The sequence below is a fragment of the Bombus vancouverensis genome, chromosome 14, assembly GCF_051014615.1.
Source record: "Bombus vancouverensis nearcticus chromosome 14, iyBomVanc1_principal, whole genome shotgun sequence".
In the NCBI taxonomy this organism is placed as follows: Eukaryota; Metazoa; Arthropoda; class Insecta; order Hymenoptera; family Apidae; genus Bombus; species Bombus vancouverensis.
Genome location: NC_134924.1, coordinates 6,725,123 through 6,744,825, shown reverse-complemented (window position 1 = coordinate 6,744,825; position 19,703 = coordinate 6,725,123). Strand labels below are relative to the sequence as shown.

Sequence of the window (19,703 nt, the reverse complement as noted above, 5' to 3'; positions counted from 1 at the left end):
TTAATATAAAGGAAAGAAGATCGGTTGCGCTGGGAAACCACAACCGGAATAAATTAAACTGCTTCGTCCGACCGTTCAGGGCCGCGGATCGTAATTGCGCGGATATTTTTCTCAATTAAAAGCGTAATTCCGTTTGCCGGTGAAGTTTCCGAGCGGGCCAGCCGGCGGGATGCGTTTACTGTAAAAATGAACACCGGTTAGCAATGTCGATCGATATCCGGCAGCCTGCCGGGATTGCGAGGCCTGCGGAAATTACCTGCGGAAATTTCATTTCACCGGGTTAGGCTCTAATACCGGTCGAGAGCTATTGCTCTGTGTATACTAGATAGTAATACCGAGATATGCTAGACGTATGCTCATATTACTACTACTTAACGCGTTCGTCCAACTTTTTATCCGGCAAACTTTCCATCATCGCCGATTTTTTATGGCTGCGCCGAAGGACACTCGTGATAGATCATTATGCGTTTTCGATGTTGTCGTTCGAACAAATCATGATTTCGTATTAACGCTGGCTGGAATTCCCGCTAGAAGATAATTCCAGTTTCTCTCTATTTCGAATTAACAAACTAGAGAGGTTTCGTGTACGGGGGGCTTGATCATGATGGATCGTTCCCGGTTGACCATATTTTCGTTCAGCAGCGGTTACAAGATAATTAACGCCCCGATCGTCCATGACCAATGCTCTGGATTTTCCCAACACCGGTGACAGATGGCTGGAAATATTCGTGGAAAGGGACGTTGAGTCTTAATTCGACGTTAAATCCTAATTTACGGTGATGCGGCACATATTGCGTAGTCGTGGAATATCGCGTGAACGTGTGCGGTAGGCCATTCTTGCAACACGAGTCGGCCGCCGTGTGCAAGCTAGTCTTGAGAGTGAGTTTAAGCTGGAATGCGGGTTATCTGACTTACCTTCCTTCCCCTATTTCTAGCCAGGTTTATGATCCACTGGTTTATCATAAGCCAGCCTGGAACGGCTCTAATGAAGTCCAACGCGAGAGGCGAATAACAGGCAGTCAGCTATTTCGCAATTTACTGCCTCAGGAAATGGAAGCTTGCAATCGTCGCCAGTCATCTTTACGATTCGACAGTTGTTCCTTCGACGATTACCAATTTGACGAAGGGCCGACCAATTTGACGGAGGGATATCATTTTTAGAATCAGAATCGGTATCTTTCTTCTTTTCTTTTTCTTAGCATTTTACTGTTTATTTTACTATTCTAATTAGCGTATTTATCTTATGACGATAATGAGACACTAGTGAGTTTCTTCTTATTTACAGGTAACTGTAACTCGTTTTTCGACATCGATGGCTAAACGTTTAAAATTAAACGAAGAGAAAGAAAGATGAAGAAACATCCCTGTTTTCGACAGTTGCAAAACAGACAGGAGATCTGAACTGAGAAGAGCGGGCTATAGCTGCAGCAAATTTCTCAGTGGAGTGATCACTTGCTCGAAAGAAAAGGTTGGAAGAGCAACTTCCGCCAGCTTACATGTACCCTAAGAACCTTTATAAGTCCATTAATATAAGTTTACGATACGTTTTATACATATTACACGAGCACATGCACGTTCCATCGGCCACGTATATTGCTTTACGTGACACACTGTTCCATAAGACCCTCGGGTGCCATCGGTTTTAGTTTACGAAGCGAGCCAGCCCGTAGCGAGGATCACGGTTTTTTCCTTACCGTGTTCTCGATATAACTTCTCGGCCAACTCTCCATTGGACAGCTGTTAAACAGATCGTGTATCTTTGCATATTTAACGGTGAAATATCGATGCGACGTCGAGCAACACCACAGAAGAAATAGAACATTTAATAAGCGATGTAATGAGTTTCCTTCGTCTGGCTTTATACGTCTCGCAGCGTCGAATTGGAAAGGAACGCGCATCAAATCCTTTGCATCGCCTCTACGCACATATGTTTGAAATAATCTCTCGAATAACAGGGCAGGCTATGTCGTTGACAGGAATTACGCATAATTTACTCGAACAGGTTTACTCGACCGCACACGTTTGCTACTTGTAAACTCTTTGATGCCAGCTTTGTCCAGCTGTGTTCCATTTTCTTTTGACAGACTTTTATCTCTTTATTTTTCCGCGTTATACGTTGCCTTTTATCTCGTTTATGTTACGAAAGAGCAACGTATGCAACAAAGAGTTTGTTGTTTATTTTCGACGATTCTTAATTTCTCATTTTGTAATTATCGGCACGAATAAGCGAAGCGAAGTAAAATATAATCATCCGAGGAAGAATTGAGAGAAGAACTTCAAGAACATTTCAGAGAAAATACTTGGAGTCTGTAATACTCCAAGGAGCATCTCCAAAAGCCGCAACGTCGGATCCGCGGTATTTACAATTCCACGAGGTCTCGGCGAAGACAGGTTCTTGTTGTTCGTTCCTCGATTATAATTATGAACGTACTTACACGCGGCCGGAGGGCATTTGCATCGCGAATTATTCCGCAGAACCGGAGAATGCGAAAGCGCGACAGAGCAGTAACGCGAATCCAAACGGATCCGTAATTTGTTTTTCGTCGGTGGAAATTAGAATTTCATTACGGTTTGGTCACAGCTGCAGCCATTTTGTAGATACACGCGCACGTATCGCGTGGAAACTTTTTGCAATCAAATTTTGGGACGTCCCCACCTTCGCGCAATCCGCGACTGACATAAAAGTCACGTAATTTACGTCCTTTTTCCGAGCCAACTCCACCACCAAGCAACTTCCATTTACTTGTACAATTTTTTATACTCTTTCCATGTGCCCTTGCGTCTGTTGCATCCCTTCTTTTCTTCTTATCGTTTCATAATATCATAACTCTTTCGAGATTTCAATTTAAGATTAATTTAAGATTAATTATGCGATAATACGGTAAAGCAGGCTACGATACGAGACTCAAGTTTTGAAGAAACTTATATGTTGATGGTCAATCTGTACCGTATTCTTAATTATGCCAATTGTTTCGCTGAAATGTAGCCTGTGTAGGCTCACGATGCAGGAGGCGGATTCACACTGCTTTCGTATTTTCTAAACTATGTTTATATGATCGTCATGCGTGTGTATATATACGTAATTTGGCTATGGCCTATTAATAAATGATATGATAATATTAATGGAAAGTTAGCTTAAGAAGAATCGCGTTATATCTCATCAGTCTCGTAAGTATCGAAGTAACCAACACGATAACGCAACAGTTTAACGCATGTTCCGTGTTTTTCTCAGATAAATGTTCCTGTACTTTTTGCAAGGGATTATCCGTATACCGTGTCTGGCTTGTAAACGTTCGAAATAATTTTGCGTGGCAGAATGAAGAGAGAGAGAGAGAGAGAGAGAGAGAGGGGGGGCAAAGTATCTGGCGAGTAGACAATGAAAGCCCACAAAATCTCCCCGGAGTAGCGATCCCTTCTGCAGGATAATATCATCGTGTCGAGCTTCACATTGTGGAGAGACTCTTGCCGACGTTCGCCGAAGACTTTCTTGCTAGTTAGGAGATACTTACTGTGAGTTAAAGCTCATCACAGTCTCAGAGACATCGCCTGTTATCCGATCTCAAATTTACTTCGCCATTTTTCCACCACTTATACTCCTCGGATCAATTTCGCATTCTCTCTAGCTTTCTCAAAGCACATTCTAAATTTCCTATTTTCAGATAATCTTACTTATGCAAATTTATGATTTTATTAACGTAACCGGAGGAACGGTTCATCCATCAAAAAATAACGTCACCGGACTACGGATTTTTATGCAAATTCATATTCTCGTAGACGCAAAGAGAGGAAATTGAGTCTAAAGAGGGAGAGAGAGTCGCTTGATTCTCCGAATATCGGAAGTCTACTTTAGAAATATTACTATGGCTATACTATAGTATCATTGGAATTTTTCATAAATGCGTTATTTCGGAATCGTAGAAACGTTTTAGACAGTCAGAGAATTTTGTACAGGCCCGTAGGGATTGAAACTGGGCACCATTTGCCGATTCCTATGTTTACCTCGCCGCGCCACGAAGTTTCCTTAATCGTTGTTTCTACCACTGAAAGAAGTTATTTCTATAGAAAGCGGCTTCCGCTATTGCGATGCTTTCCTCCACTTCGTTTTATCGACTTTTTTCAAGGACTGTAGCGTTGTTTCTTTGGAAAGTGTTTTTTTTTTGTTTTATACATATCGAGGGATTTGCAGAAAGCAATCTCCTGATTTTTCGAAGGTTGTCGAGCACATTCTCTCTTTCAGCCGGTTGTTTCGTGTAACTCTATCTCCGGTGATTGATGGTCCCGTCAACCCGTGATCTATCGCGTTAATCACGAGATACCCCGTTACGGTTTCATTCTTTTTTTTCCCTAACAGTCATTAAACGGATCGCCGGCACTACATCGAAGGATCTCGTCGGTGTCTTAATCTTCTCGCTGCCGTTTTGATTTATCGTTTCCCTTTATCTACCATGGTCCTTCCGACGAACGAATCATCGAATTACCTTTTTCTCTTTCGGCCAAACACATTATTTAGCCACCAAAGTGGATAGCTGTAACACTTCTTAAACCATTACGAACAAACAACAATGCTACGCTGTTCTTACAATTACCGTAAACTCGAATCCAAACTTCTACGATTTCCAAAGCTTACATTTATACCGCGAAATCTTCTTTATTTGTAGATAGAATTTTCGAGTCGTCGAATTCTAGGATTAATAGGATAAAAATTGTATCTTATTACTCGACCAATGGGAAGATAAGAAAATCTATGAAAGTCACATCGAACAAGTTAGAAGCTCGATTACCTCTAACTTGTTCGATGTGTAATTATATAATGGATTACTTGCATGTGCAATTATATTATTTCTTCTACGAGACTCTTCCAAACCAATTTCTACTATATTAATCAATGCTAGCCAGCTCTTTTTCCAGTTTCAATAATACTCGTTTCTTTCTATTTCTATCCTTTCGACTATATCACACGCATACGGGTCGTACCATGATCTGTACTATCGGGGTCTTCGTCAAAGAAAACGTGGGAGCAAAGGCCAAACCGTAGAGGTACGATATTTCTGTCGATAATTGTTAGAAGCGCGGCCTATGTGCATGTGCTCTCTATTTCGTGTTCGTTTGATGAAACGGGCTAAGGTACATCAGCCATTCGTTTCATTCGAGATTACGTCCTTGGACATTTTCTAGGACACTGCAGCAGCCCGCTTTCCCGCGCCAATGATCTTCACGCGGCGAGGAGCTTTCTCTCCCCTCGTTACGATCCGCGGCTATCTTGATCGTCATCCTTATCTCTGCGGAGATCTGCCACGATTCGATCGACAAACGCTGCTCGAGACAACGAGAATACTTGAAAGAGGCGATATAGTGACGCTTGCGACAATTTTTTGAAATAAATCCGTAGCATCGATCAACGATGGGATGGAAGCTGCCGGAACGTAAGTTAGAAACGAGTCGTAACAGTTTACTTTCACAGGCAGACAATTCTTCTACTAATTTTAATTTAATTTTAATTTAGAAACCACGGCTCCATTAATTTCTCAAATTCCACGCACATACACGGGATTAATAACGAATTCTCAAGAAGAAAATGGCTCGTTTCCCATTGGGGAAGGTTAACTTCTACGGATTATTTTAAGGATTAAGGTAATAACCTTGACGATTAGTAAACTTCGCCGTCGAGATTCATCCACGTTTCGCAATTTTAATCATCAGAAATAAACAATATGGAATGTTTTTAGTGATCGCGATTCGATGGCCACGGATTGTAGTTAAATTGGCGTGATCAACGCAGAGGTAGACAACGATAATACTCAACGATAGCCAGGTCCGTGATCAGCTCGTGCGAAGAATCCTTCAGCTAAATCTAGAGAGGCTATAAAGTGGTTTTTCCTGTGGGGCGGATTATGCAGAGGGGTCGGTTTCGATCGGGCTTCGATCGGCTGCCGGGTCGACAGCCACTCGATAAAAGCAAAGAGAGAGAGAGAGAGAGGGAGAGGAAGCGCGAAGAGTGTTCGTGACACGCCCTCGAGGTAATAATTTGCGCGGTCGCTGGAGTAAATTTACATGGATGCGATCGCGTTCCTAGAATACGAATTTCGGTGGATCACGATCCTATGAACGATCCTCTATTCCTATATATTCCCCTTTAGATTTAGGTTCCTTTCTGTCCTAGTAAAAAGTGTAATTTAATCTTTAATTCAGAGAATCATCGTATGAAATTGTAACATATCGAAGTAGCGCAACATTGATCACGTTGAATCGCGTGAACGCGTCTTTCCATGAAATATTTCCTAAACGCGCGCAGAAGAGGAAGATGAAGATCTGAGTACACGGCGTAAGCACGAAGTTTCTCGCTGGAATTTTTATTCTCGCGAGGGAACTTGTCGCTAGCTGAATTTTCCCTCTCACGATCCGTAGGTTCGAGCGTTAATTTTATAATCCGCTGTCCCGCTTCACATTGAAAGACGCCGAGGACTTTTTTCGCCTCTGCGGCAACCGCTCGTCGTCGCGGCGTTTTCTTTTCCATTGGTGAAGAACCGCGATGAAAATTTAAAGAGTCTCGGAGAAGGAAGATCCGTTAGCCTCTTAACCAGTGGCCAGAGACGCCGTGTTACTATGTTAAAAAGTCAATTACTCCCTAAGGCGATTACAAGGTTTATTTAATAAAGGAACAATTACAGATGAAAGAGAAGCAAGAACTTGGAAGCGACGAGATACCAGGTCGTCTTTCATTTTCCACTTTCAGTCTGTAGGATAGAAAGGTATTTGAAAATCTGAATATTCGAAAATTTGAATATGCACGAATTTAAATACGCAATTGTCGAAACGTACAGGTAGGAATTTCACAACGTTTGCGGTTAAAATAGAATTTTCTCTCTCGTAATGACGATAATCGATCGTGTGACAGGGAAAACAATATTACTTGGAATAAAAGGATATAATTGGAAACTATTACACCGTTCGTTTTATTTGGTGAATTTAGTTAGCGCCGATGTACAATATTTTTCAAATGGTATTTGATGAAAAATCGCCAAAGCGGCGAAACATAAACCTAGAAAATAACGAATGATTCGTTACACCCGATAAACATTTCACGCTTTAAAATTGTCTGAAACTAACATCGATATAATTTCTCATTTTGTAAAATTGTTACTAAAAATATTGTAAAATTATCGCTAAAGTTAGACGGGAAAACGCGACGTTATTTATGGAATGACCTGTGACATGGAGCAAGTTTTACGACTGTTTCGACTGTTGTTACGCGATGTACGCGTTTTGACGATTTTACGATCAATCGATGACCATTGACACGCGACTAGGAACACGATTACGTTTTTTCCCCTGCACCATTGTTACGAATCGAGAGTCGAGGTTGCGAGAATTCAACGACTTCATTACTTTTTTTCTGCACTCACGCTGTACGCTTTTATGACACGAATTTTCCTTTTTTGGTAAATTTCTGGTGATATTCTGTAAACGCGTATAGCAACAAAATATGGCAAATTAATTGTACTACACGCACGGTGCGCGCCATTTTACGACGCTTTTTCTCAATATTTCGTTAAACGGAATAATTATTAATGCTTGAGATGAAAAATCGTTTATGCTTTTTTCCACGCGGAGCTTATTGATTGCGGACGTGTTTTATCTCTCATGTAAAACAGAAAATCGCGTTTACGTGTTAACGCCTCGTTTTCATGCGTGCATAAAGGATGGTAAAGTACTGCTTTTTATGCAAGTTAATCGAACACTTGCCCTTTATTGGATAGAACAAGCGTAAAGCGTCGATTTTACAATTTCCAGCTTGAAATTCGATCATTTATCTGCGATAGGGAAGGAAGGAGCGATTAATTTCGCCGTTTTAAGTAATTTGCCGGCCTTAGTTAATGATTATGCGGGAAATTGTTCATTCAACAATTTCTGAAACGTTGGAATTACGCTCGATCGACAGAAATTTATTCCCAAATATTAGGAGGCTTGCGGTCAGTAACTCGAGCTCTGCGGCAATGTAGTTCAATTCCCAGTGGAAATGGACACAAACGGACATCAAAGTTGTCAGGGGTTATAGTAGCAAATTGCTATTTCCAAGCAAACTTCTCCCTTAGACATTAGAGGCAGGCAAATATGTATCTACACAGCAGTTAAAATCACAATGTTAGAAACACTGTTTTTCAAGTTTACCTCATAATTTACTACTATTTGTGCCGTTTTCTTGCTATCGTAGGTTTATTTATCAATGGAACCTTGTGGAAGTAAGTCATTTGTCTCTTGAAAATTGAAATATCACGCGTACGTACATAAGAAAAATAGGAAATAGACAAAAAAGCTGGAGTCGATCAATTCGACTTCGAAAACGCTTATACGATTCCCATCGTAACAACAACGGTGTTTAATCACCGTTGATCTAACACAAAACACGATCTTTTCGTACGAACGATGCGTTTCGATAAGGTTCGCTGCTTACAAAAATCCCTATGAAACGTAGCGAGTGGAAACTAGGAATTAGCTTCGTTGATTCTTCGAAATTGGAGCTCGACGTAGCTAATAGTAGAGGTCCATAATAGTAAGACAACTTTTAATTAACCCTTCTCCTTTGTCGCGTAGTCCTTCGATGCTCGATCGTCGAAAGGGCAGTTCCAAACAACGTGAAACACACAGCGAACTAGCGGCGTTGACGAACGAAGACGAAACGATAGCAGTGCAGACGAGAAAAAGAGCGACGGGCATGTGGAGGCAGTCTAGCGTGAGTTTAAACGACGAACTCGATCCACTGGGGAAACTCGATTTCCATTTCCTGGCAGAGCCCTTCTTGCAATAAAAGTCTCGCTACCACGTTGAGCGTCTCTTGATACTCTACATGTTCTTGTAACTCACTACCTGTCCACAGTAACCCGCCGCAAGATCTTTTCCGTGAGAGAATTGTGTGCCGGTACTTACCATTTGCCTGCGGCAGAATCTGTGCGATTCTTCCGCAGGACAATGAAAGATCGCCAGAAACTGTCCTCGAGGTTATCGAGATCGCTCGTCGAAGTATTTCAGGCCGGTTGTCAGATCAGTTTTATGGAGCAAATGTGTAACTTGACAGCGGACTGTCAGATAGAAATCCTCGTGACTTTCCAATCGTTCTATCGATTTGATCACCTGCCTGCCTTTTGAGTTTCTTGCCGATAACGACGTACTGTAGCTAATTTTGCGGATAACGAGCGAATTGATCCGAAGTAAGAAACCTCGGCTGGAAATTCGGTTGCACGTGACAAGAATACGCGTTGTGAGAAGAACTCTTAAAGAACGCGGTTTGTTCGAAATATAGGGAATAAATCGAATAATTAACAGTCATAAAACGGAATAATCGCTGTATCCAGCTGATATGTTCTGATACATATTAATACGATATCCAATGTACCGTTTTTAGTCCACTTAATAATTTTCTGCAAGAATTTTCCACGTGTGAATGAAAATTCGTTCCGTATCCTTGGAATCGTATGGCACGGCCTTCGTCAGATTTAATTCACTCATAAACAAGGCCACCATCTGCGATTTTTAATTTACAAAGCGGAGAAACTCGTGTCGCGGGGATACCAAAAATATTTCAGCACGTGCCTCGTACTCGACCGAGTATAAGTGGATCTCGCTTGGCTGTCGACAAGCATAACTTACGCGTGCCAGATGCAGCAACACCGCAGGAAACCGCCCTATCCCATTTCCACCATTTTCCCCGCCAGAGGAGCGTCCATTCTTTCGAGTGCAGCTCGATATCGCACAACTTACCAGTTGGTGGGACGAACGCGAACAACACCTTCCACAATAACGTCAAGCCGTGCATCAGATAATCCAAGGAGGACGGTGAGATTGGTTCACCAGCACCTTCGCCCTCGTCCTCGTCGCCGCCGCTCACCGTCAACGCCTCCGTGAACTGTTCCTTCCACGAGCTCGTTCCTGAGAATATGTATTTAGCGATTATTACGAGTAAATTCATTTTGTCGAGCATCTACGGTGATACGGAGTACTCTGGAAAATGAGAAGTGTGAATAGTTGCGAGGTGGATTTGGGATTAGGTCAGACTCTGATCTGTTTGCACGTATCGTAATTCAACGCCATCGAGTTACGGTATTTTGTAAAAAATACCCCAGTAACAGGAAGAACGTGAATACCAGAGAGGAAGATTTGTAGAGTTGTAGAAATTTGTTCGGTGTTTTTCCTACTCTGCAGATCCTAACGAAAATTTATTAACAACTCGTTGTAATCCGGCATTGCTGTTGAGTTATAGTATTTTTTTTTACAAGAGCTTTGGAAGATGAAAAACGTAAACAGGGTGAGATAAATTTGAATTTGTGGAATTTGCTGGCAATGTGTCTTTCTCTTCCTGGAAATTCAACAAGAATGTATCGTAGGGTCGCGGCATCTCCATGGCGAAATAAATAGTTTTCATGGTGCGTAGTTTCCCTCTGCGGATTCCTTCGCCTGTCCTCGGATCCTGCAATTACGTCAAACCACCCCATTCGTAACGCGTAACATTCCTACACCGTTGCGATCCAACATCCGCAAATTATTTCCCAGCAATTCCCTTTCTAATTCTCGAATTCTTTCTTATTCCAGGGTCGCATCGAACCGCCGCTCAGAGAAAAGAATTTGGCGCCCGTCGATGAACTTTCCAAGCTTTTTCCTTTGTCTCGGATTCAAAGTTCCCATCGGGAAACTTTTTATTTCGCCGAGCGATAAATCAACGGCGGTGCGCATTTCGTGGAGGAATTGCAGCGCGAAGAACAAAACGCGAAACCAATGTTTCGGACGTGGATTCTTCCATTTGGATTTTTCCCCTTTCCCCTGTATAATTTACGTGTTTGTCCATTCCAGGTAATTGGCGAGCGTTGGTTATCGCAATTTATTACAACGCCATAAATCAGCATCTAGCGATGTGCTTTCCGCCAAAGAACGTTGCTGCGAGGACGTGTATCGCGTCCGATCGATTTTCCCCGCCGATAATTTCCACTTAGTCTTACAAAGGCTGGCAGCACACGTTACCTGGTCCGAACGGAATTTTTCTTGTCGAAGGTTGTTTAAGGGCTAACGCGTCCCGCCTCGATCAATTATTCTCGGTATCAGCCTCGGGACTGAAACGACCAGCCTGCAACCTCCAAGAAGTTATCTATCCAGGCGAGCGACTACAAAATAGAGATTAGCTACACTGGCTCGCGAAATTATGCGAACCTCCTACAAGATTTGTACCTCCATATAGTATGTCGTATAAAACATTCTAAAACTGCATTGGGATTTCAATGAGATATGACTGTCATTTGGTTGTGTTGGTACAACTTGGAGTGAATCTGAGAACATATACAGAAGATATACAGGGTGCTGCCGAATAAAAATAAGAACGAAATATGGAGAATAAAATTCTTTGATTTAAGGTTTAGTTTTCGAGAAAATCGAGTTTGAAGATTTGTCAAGTATGCTTGAACAGCATTGAAATAAGCTTGAAAATTTATCATACGCATACAAGTACCAGATCGATTCTTAAATAAACACGTTCAAACTCTATTTTCTCGAAAATAAAGCCTTGAACGAATAAATTTTATTTCATATTGTTGACTTACTCTCGCTTCTATTAGGTTGTCCGAAAAGTGTCTTTCTTTTACAGACACGTCTTTTACAACGATGCATCTTTATACAAACATGAAACCTAATCTGTCGAACGATGTGATCTTTATTTTGACAGAACAAACTGAATCATACGTAATTCGATAAAATAATATAAAACGGGAAATGTGCGTCCACTATTTCCTTATAAAAGAAAAGAAACTTTTCGGACGACCTAATACAATAGCATCCTATTGACGCTTGGTAAATTTTTAAACTCGATTTTGCTCGTAATCTGAGCCTCGAATGAAGAAATTTTATTGCATATTCTGTTCTTATTCTTTTTTTACTCTCACGTATTATTTGACCACACCCTGTATATACAAGTTCCATACAAATTTGTATACAGCGTAAACGTATGTTTCGTAAAAGATTAGTATTAGCATGAATAACCACCTGAAGTACAGGTATATGATAATTCTTGTTCGTAAATTTTCCAATGCCTTCGCGAGCCTGTGTTGCCTAGAGGAAATTTCAGACAAAATTATACAACTCTCGTACGTTTCTCCATATTTACGTTTTCACTTTGCCCGATATGCAGCTAAACGTTCGAAACAGCCGCACGTTTATTCCCAAAGGATACGCTGGCGTCTAGCACGACTTGAGAACGTCTAACGAAACTTTCACAATTTTACGACCGATCTACGCCAGCGTGGTCGTAAAACTTTCATTAATCCGTCGTCGTTTCTTGCTGTTATTGCGATTTCGCGAAACGGTTACGCGTTTCTTCGCACAATTTGCTTATTTATTTATCTATTTACGGGACACGCCTCGCGAGACGTTGCGTTATACGCTCCGTGAATAGATCAATAAGATGTTGTTGGCGTGCGATTCCAAATTTCTCATTTATATTCAAAATGCGATGAAACAAGTGTCCGATATCACGATCGTATCAGCTTGAAATCTTCGTGGAACGAGCGTGATCGCAAAATGAAAAAACAATTGGAAAGATAGAGAGATGAGAAAGAATGTAAAAAGAAGAATAGAAAAGAAGAAGGATTAAGTAACGTCGAATTAAATGGGAGAAAGGAATTTCGAAGCAGGAAAACGACACCTTAGCTGATGTTAGAAGCGTTAAAGGTTGGCGATAGGAAGGACAGGTCTCGCAGGATTCGTTGTCGCGAATATGGTCGGCGTTTCTTGCTGGAACGCGAGCGTGCGTCAATTTTCTCTCCCTCTCTCCCTGAAAAGAATTAAAAGAATTGATTCGTTCCGCCTGGAATACTCATCCTCCCGAAAGATGGAGCTGCTCGAAGAGATTCCCTCGCTTGGTCGTCGTTGCCATACTCCGCGTTGGATTAAACCGACCACCGACCTGGTTAAACAATTTCGTTCCCCTCGTACGACACACGCTTTAAAGATCTCTTTTATTTTCTAGGCGGAAGAAAACAACGAGACCGGAACAAATACGTGATCGTCAAAAGACTCACGTTCACAGCAATTCCAGCGAGCAGATTAATATCTCCGAATCAATGTACCTCTGGTTTCTTCAACGTTTCGATGCCGATTACTTCGAGCAATTACGATACAAATCTGCCGATTTAACCAACTTGATCGGGGGAAAAGGAGCAGAGCAGCGATTCAGAGATCGTCGAGTAGAAAACGAGTGGGATCGAACGCGTTTAGATAACAGACTGACGCTTCGTATTTTCGAGCTAAAATTAACCTCGCCGAGGGCAGTCGAGGGTGCGCGCACAAAGGGTGCGAATTCTTCGGGACAGACCTTTCATCTTTCTCTCTCTCTCTGCCTTTCATCTTTTTCTTCTCCGTTCGGTCGAATAAAAATTGCTGGCCTAAATGGCCATTTAAGAAATTCGCAGGAAGAACAGCGAACGACGACCAATTTATGGAGCTCTTTCCGAAACATGTCCATGGCAGTGACAGTGAATTAATTAATTTTCAAGGAAATTGCCAACTAATTATTTTTATCGATATGTATATGGTTTTGCGAGAGAAAGAGAAGAGGCGAAAATTTAGTCAAGAAGTCGTATCTGATTCGTTCGTTGTATATTTGATATATTTACAATAATTCACAAGCATCCGGACTGTAATGTACGTAGAAAGGAAATCAAATTTATTCAACTGGAAAATAGATTTTGTTCGTTTCGTGGAACACGGTGTTTGTCAAGGTTTTTGCTGCCGGGTAATTCAATTGTTTATGAAAATCGCGTGCGCATTCCAACGTACCGGAAACGTGGCGTTTTATCGACAGCTGCTAGCAAATGACGAACACATGCCTCGACTTTTTCCACATATTTCCCACCTATGTTTCGCGTTGCAACATTTTTGTTTTCTCTCGGTTACGTTAATCTGAATTTCGATAGATTCCGCTATCGCGGCAAAGAGGTGCGGTGTAGCCGCAGTTTGTTGGAAAAGCTATATCAAGCTTTAACATGGACCGAAACGCGATGAAATAATTCTTCGGTCTGCGTTTGTCGGATGAATAACGACACATTCAGCAAACTGGCGGAATCGCGGTAACACGATTTCCAGAGAAGCTTCATTGAGCGAGCAATCCTTCGAGCTGCTGGTCGAGATTGCAGTGAAACAGATTCCAACGGGTAAACGCCTTCGCGCACTGCCAACATTTACATTTAAAGCAGCAACGCTGTGGAAGTTGTCGTCGCGTGGTCGCTGTCCTACAGCCGCGTGCATCTTCGATCCGAATTGTCAGGAGGAAATTTCGTTTATTTTCTCCGATCCTCTTTACTCGATGATTTCACTAGCGAAATCGTAAATCCCGTTGAAAATTTACAAATAGTTTCGATCTAATTAAAACCAGAAATTCAACGTGTAATCGAACTGGAAGAACTTTGATCTAACCTCGGTTTCTTTGAGTTTCATAAAATTATTATTTGAAACAAGGGCGAGAAAAATATGAAAGGAATTGCTAGAATTGGCAAATTTTAGTCGCAATATCAGGCGATCGATTCACGAGAGCGAAATACGTTGCAACGATCCATGCAGCAGCGAGTAGGCGAGTCCGTCATCGACTGGCTTATTCTAGCGTAGAATCGGCAGGTCCCTGGAAACACGCGTTCCGCAGACCTTGTACTCGACCCGGCACAAGCGTCGTTCTTCAATTACGAACGCGTAATCGAATTTGTTACGTATGTCGGAGCCGGTGGTCGCGTAACGAGCTCGTCGGAAAGGGGATTCTTTTCTCGATAGACGTTTCGTTCGCACGATACACGACGGTTGCTCTCTGGAGATTTATGCGATAAAAATTTTCATCGGCAGCTGCTATTCCCATTTCTTTTTTTTCTTTCTTTTTCATACGTCAACTTTGGCAAAAGGTTGCAGATTAAAAGCAAACAATTTCAATCGGAAGCCGAATCCGAACGACGTTACATTTAAATTTCATTCATGTTTCGGTTTAATTTCATTCAGCCGGTGTAATGGCATCAAGCAAACGCCGCATGATTATATAAACATCGGAGAATATGGGAGCAACGACGGGCTCATAATACCGGTAAATTTGTTTGAACGTTAACAACCATAACAAATTAAGCGTACGCGGAAAAGGTTCACGGGTTAATTTTCTCTCTCGCCCCTGTTTCCATTTCCTTTTATTACCGGAGTGAATTCTTTGACGCAACTTACCCTCCATTTAATTCAACGGGGCTTCGTTTGAAATTAAAATTCTTTCGTCTCCGGTTTAACAGCGTAACCGGAATATTTTCTGCAGTTGGCGCGGATGTCCATCGATTCTCCGTTACCATTGGGAATCGTCTGGAACAGCTATGCCACGCTCGAAAACAATTCCACTCACGGAATTAGACCAGACTGTCGGCTGTGCTCGATTAACGAAGATGTCCTCCGGCTCGACAGACACATTGCCCGCCAATAAATCAATCGGCCCGACGCGTCTAAACACCAACGGTATTTCTCTCTTTCTTTGTCAACGACTTGTTCAAAGGACTTCGACTTCTCATCCACCCCGAATCCATTAATTTCGTCGGTTCTCTTTGTTTCGTTTCTCCCCTCTGTTCCGCTCCGCCCTGGCGGATTCTGTCGGATAGATCGTGAGAGGACGTTCCTCCATCTCTCCAGACGAAAACGCGAAAACGACGAGGAAACGAACCCCGTCGAAGGGAAACGCTTTATCGAGGCGCGAAGAAGGCGTGTCCCTGGCGATTTCCTCTCGCGAAAGGCAGGGCAAAACGTGAAATGCAAAACGGCCCGTCGAACAAAAGGAGTCGCCGTGCAATAGAACCGTGCCGATTTACCAACCCACCCGTAGTTCCTCTCAACTTTAGCCGCCACCGGATTCACCGGACTTTGCGCCAACTCAACCCTCCTCTCTCTTTCTCTATTTCTCTGTTACGCTCGACGATACAAGTTTGAAACACAATATAACGGGACAGCGATCTCGAATCTAATATCAATAGGGAAATAGGCGAAACGATGCCAGCAGCTCGTACCATTTTTTTCCAACGTCTACCATCGCCTTCGTGTTGTAGCGCGTCTAGACAATAATTAAAGTTGCGGCATCGAGATAGTTGAGAAGGTTTACCATAGCGGAACTGCGAACGCATATAAAACGAATTCTCTGTTGCATAGAATCGCTAAACTCCAGCTATCCGCTCTCGCAAACTTCACTGTTCCCGTTCGAATTTCGCTTCCGTAGGTGCGATCCAACTTGAAGAAGGTTCGCGCGTTGATTCAGTGCGCGTACGCGTGTTTCCGCACGCAGTACTCTCGGTTTTAACTCTCTCTCTCTCTCTTTCTCTCTTTCTGCGTATTTTAACTTCGTTGGGATATCGGAGAATTTCCTCGTTTCTTTTTCCTTTCATTCGTGGGCACAAATATAAATCTGTTTACAGAGGAATGACGTTGACTGAGCGTGCAGGCAATATCGATAGCTACGAATTAATAAATAATAGAAAGGGAAGGGGATGGAAGGGGGCGGAAGAGAAATCAAATTAAATAAATGGATTAGTCTGCGACGAACTACATGGATTAATATCGAGTAAGAACAGATTGAAAATACGTCTATACAATAATTCTCGATCGACGAAGACCGGCTTAATTCTGATATACACGCAGATATTTCGCTTTTATTATTTTGCCAGTTAAACTCGCGTGTAAGCTTCCTACCAAACTTTCTGGATTACGCAAACTTGTTACCATTTTACTTTTTGAACTAGCCTTAGTCGGACTCTCGCTATATCGCTATAAAACGAAACGTTCCAATTTCGTGACAATGATCCAACATCCGTCGATCGATAGTGATCACTGGTTCAGGAAAAACGAAGATTTGGCCGAAATAAAAGCGTGTATCTAATTAATCTGCATATGATTTTAACACAAGAACTATCGATAGTTAACACGAAGCTATTTTTACCAAACCAGTCAAAATGACTGGTCTTTAACAAATACATAATAACAGAATATTTTTATATTTATTGATTTATTACTTTCTCACAGAAGGAATTCCATGTTATGTAGTACATTTTTGGTATTATTAATCCATCTGGGACCATGATCGACCTAAACGAAGATTGACACATTTATAAAATTGTAGAACCAATCATTTTGACTGATGTCGTATTTCTAGCGTTAGGACCCAGCGATCGATCCGGAATTTTCCTGATAACTGATATCGCCATACTGAATGATACGCAGTAAAAGTTTAAAAAACGTGTGGGAAGTTGTACAAAAAGGGGAAAATGGTTAATTGGTGTCCGATAAACAGATTGTAGGACCCTTTTACACTTTGACAAGCCAGATGGATTAATAATACCAAAAATGTACTACATAACATGGAATTCCTTCTGTAAGAAAGTAATAAATCAGTAAACGTAAAAATATTCTATTATTACGTATTTTTTAAAGACCAGGCATTTTCACTAGTATTGGTATAAGTGGCCCTGATACGAAATTATTTTCAGTTTGAATACATAAAAAGCAAAATAAAATTCATTAGATTATTCTTTTAGTTATCGTTGCGAAAAAAATATAACACGAAGTAGAAATTTTAAAATAAAATTGTAAAACCAGTCAATTTGACTGGTGTGGCAGTTCTAGTGTTAAGCATAACTCTGTCTAAAGTCCGTGAGAATTTTGTGCTTTTTGTACCCTCGTACATCCTTGAAATATCAGACGTACGTTTTATCTAATTGATAGATAAAAGTATCAGGAACATGAGAGGTTACTGTCTCGTATGGTTGTCCGTTCAGGTAGTCTGTGCAAATATTAGGATCAGAGAGAAGCCGTTTTCGTCGACCATGTGGATAACTCAATTGGTTACGGTAGTTTGATTCTGCTGGCGGAAGAATCTTCTCGGGAGACCGTGTTGGCGATTCTTTCCTCTCGCCACCATTAACCCGTTCGTTATTATTGGTTTCTATTAGCTATAGGATATCTAGATAATTACTCGTAATGATTTCCACCAATGGTTTCGTCGCTCGCGTAAATTAAAGTAGCGTATAAAATAAATTCAAGGTAGATGGCAAGTTTCGAAGGAAGGAAGTGAAATAGGAAAGAAGGATCATAAGGAAGAGGAAACTACGCGATGTCTGAAGGGAAAAACAAGCATAAAAATAGATGTTCTTGCTCTATAATTATTTTTCACTAGACGCAGTCTGGCAACACGCTTCTGTTCGTTCGTTTTCAGTGGAAGAGCGGTAGGTTAGCGGTTTCTTAACCTATCCTGCTTTAATCAGGGCTCGTTCACGAGAAAATATACGCCCGAGTGGTGCAATAAGGAGAATTTGAAGTCAGAGCGGCGGATAATGCGGCGAACAAGAGACAAGAAACGGCTGAAATCATAAAATGCTTGGTGATCAAGGAAGAGATCTCGCTGCGAGAGGCGGAGGAAATTGGGCAGGCGAGTATCGAGCTTTTAAATATTCTACCCCACCGACTCGTTAAAACGCCAGAATAAGAAGATAATTTCCAAAGTTACGTAGAAATAAAAATATAGGCGACTACGGAGCGGAATGTTCCTCGAGACGACCAAGGGGGAGGCGATCTGAATGTCGACGGTGAAAATGTAATAATCCCTTAGGAGGAACGTGCGTGAGAGGATGGAAAAGGGGACGTTTGAATTCGTTCGCGTTGCTGGAGATCAAGGGGCTGCAAGGGAGTGTCTTAGAGAGTTTCAAGCTGAAGAAGTATCGACTCACCGAGCAGGATAGAAGCGTTGGCTCTCTGCACCAGTTTATCCACCGTGTTCTTGAACTCCTTCGATTCTTTGATTCGTATCTGCGCCCTGGACACCTCGCCCAGTTTCGGTTTCCCAAGCAACGCCATTTTTTCTTCGGCAGTGCGCTCCTCCGGTTGCTTCATTTCCGCCGCCACTGCAATCCCTGCCTCGGCTGAAAACACATCGCACCTCGCTGCTCAAGTAGTTCGATCAACAGTTCCGGGAAATTCCTGCCGTTGCCGGTTATACGATCGAGACGCAGGCGCCGCGTAAAGAAGACGAAGGAAGATATAGAAAAAAAAAAAGAAAGAAAAGAACTCATCTGGATTTCCACGTTAATTCAATTCAAACGCGATCGTTGCTCGTTTGTTAATTCACGCGGGCTGTACAGCGAATTTCATTCTCTATTCATCGCGAACACATCGAACGGCAAGAAACGACAGCTAAGAGCACGAGGAAAATCAATTTCTTGATTACCAGAAGGCAAAGACGACCTTACGAGCGATCCGTTTTATAAATCATAGCCGTGTAAAACACGCCAGACTCCGATGCTAATTCCGCGCGCCAATGTCTGACCATATACCGGCTATTATCACTTACGTGGCAGTATCCTACTGATATGTACCGCCATTGGCATAGCAGCACGTTGTTCTAGCTACGTTAGTTCGTCCTCGAGCGCACCGATTTTATGCCGTATATATCAGGCGAGCGTATATTCCTTTCTTTTTGAACTTTTACTATTGCTTTATTTCGCCTCTACGCTCTAACAGCGAGTAAAATGTATCCGAACGAGGCCACGCGTCTGCTATGAATAAATATCGTTTGATTCGATACGTTGCACGCTCGAGAATGTGCAAAATACATGGTTTTCCAACAAAATCGATAGGCAACTTAAGGCAAAGCTGGAAGTTCGAATGGAAACGGGGCA

General features: G+C 42.0%; 1 protein-coding gene and 1 long non-coding RNA gene across 3 annotated transcripts in view; one reads left to right on the top strand and one right to left on the bottom strand.

Annotated features, from left to right (window-relative positions):
• The window catches only part of LOC143303607 (uncharacterized), a 37,489-nt gene extending 23,620 nt beyond the window's left edge, over nt 1–13,869 (top strand). For both annotated transcript variants that reach the window (XR_013060097.1, XR_013060098.1), the window contains exons 2-8: nt 936–1,172; nt 1,286–5,037; nt 5,176–5,423; nt 5,504–5,631; nt 5,727–6,017; nt 10,585–10,842; nt 13,004–13,869. This is a non-coding gene — a long non-coding RNA (uncharacterized LOC143303607). The remainder of the gene's footprint in view (nt 1–935; nt 1,173–1,285; nt 5,038–5,175; nt 5,424–5,503; nt 5,632–5,726; nt 6,018–10,584; nt 10,843–13,003) is intronic.
• Nucleotides 1–19,703, bottom strand: part of Calx (sodium/calcium exchanger 3) — a 121,029-nt gene that overhangs the window by 36,056 nt on the left and 65,270 nt on the right. Inside the window, exons 4-5 of the mRNA XM_033336069.2 lie at nt 18,756–18,947; nt 9,757–9,924 (exon numbers count right to left, since the gene is read on the bottom strand). Of these exons, the coding sequence (XP_033191960.1) occupies nt 9,757–9,924; nt 18,756–18,947 (360 nt within the window). The remainder of the gene's footprint in view (nt 1–9,756; nt 9,925–18,755; nt 18,948–19,703) is intronic.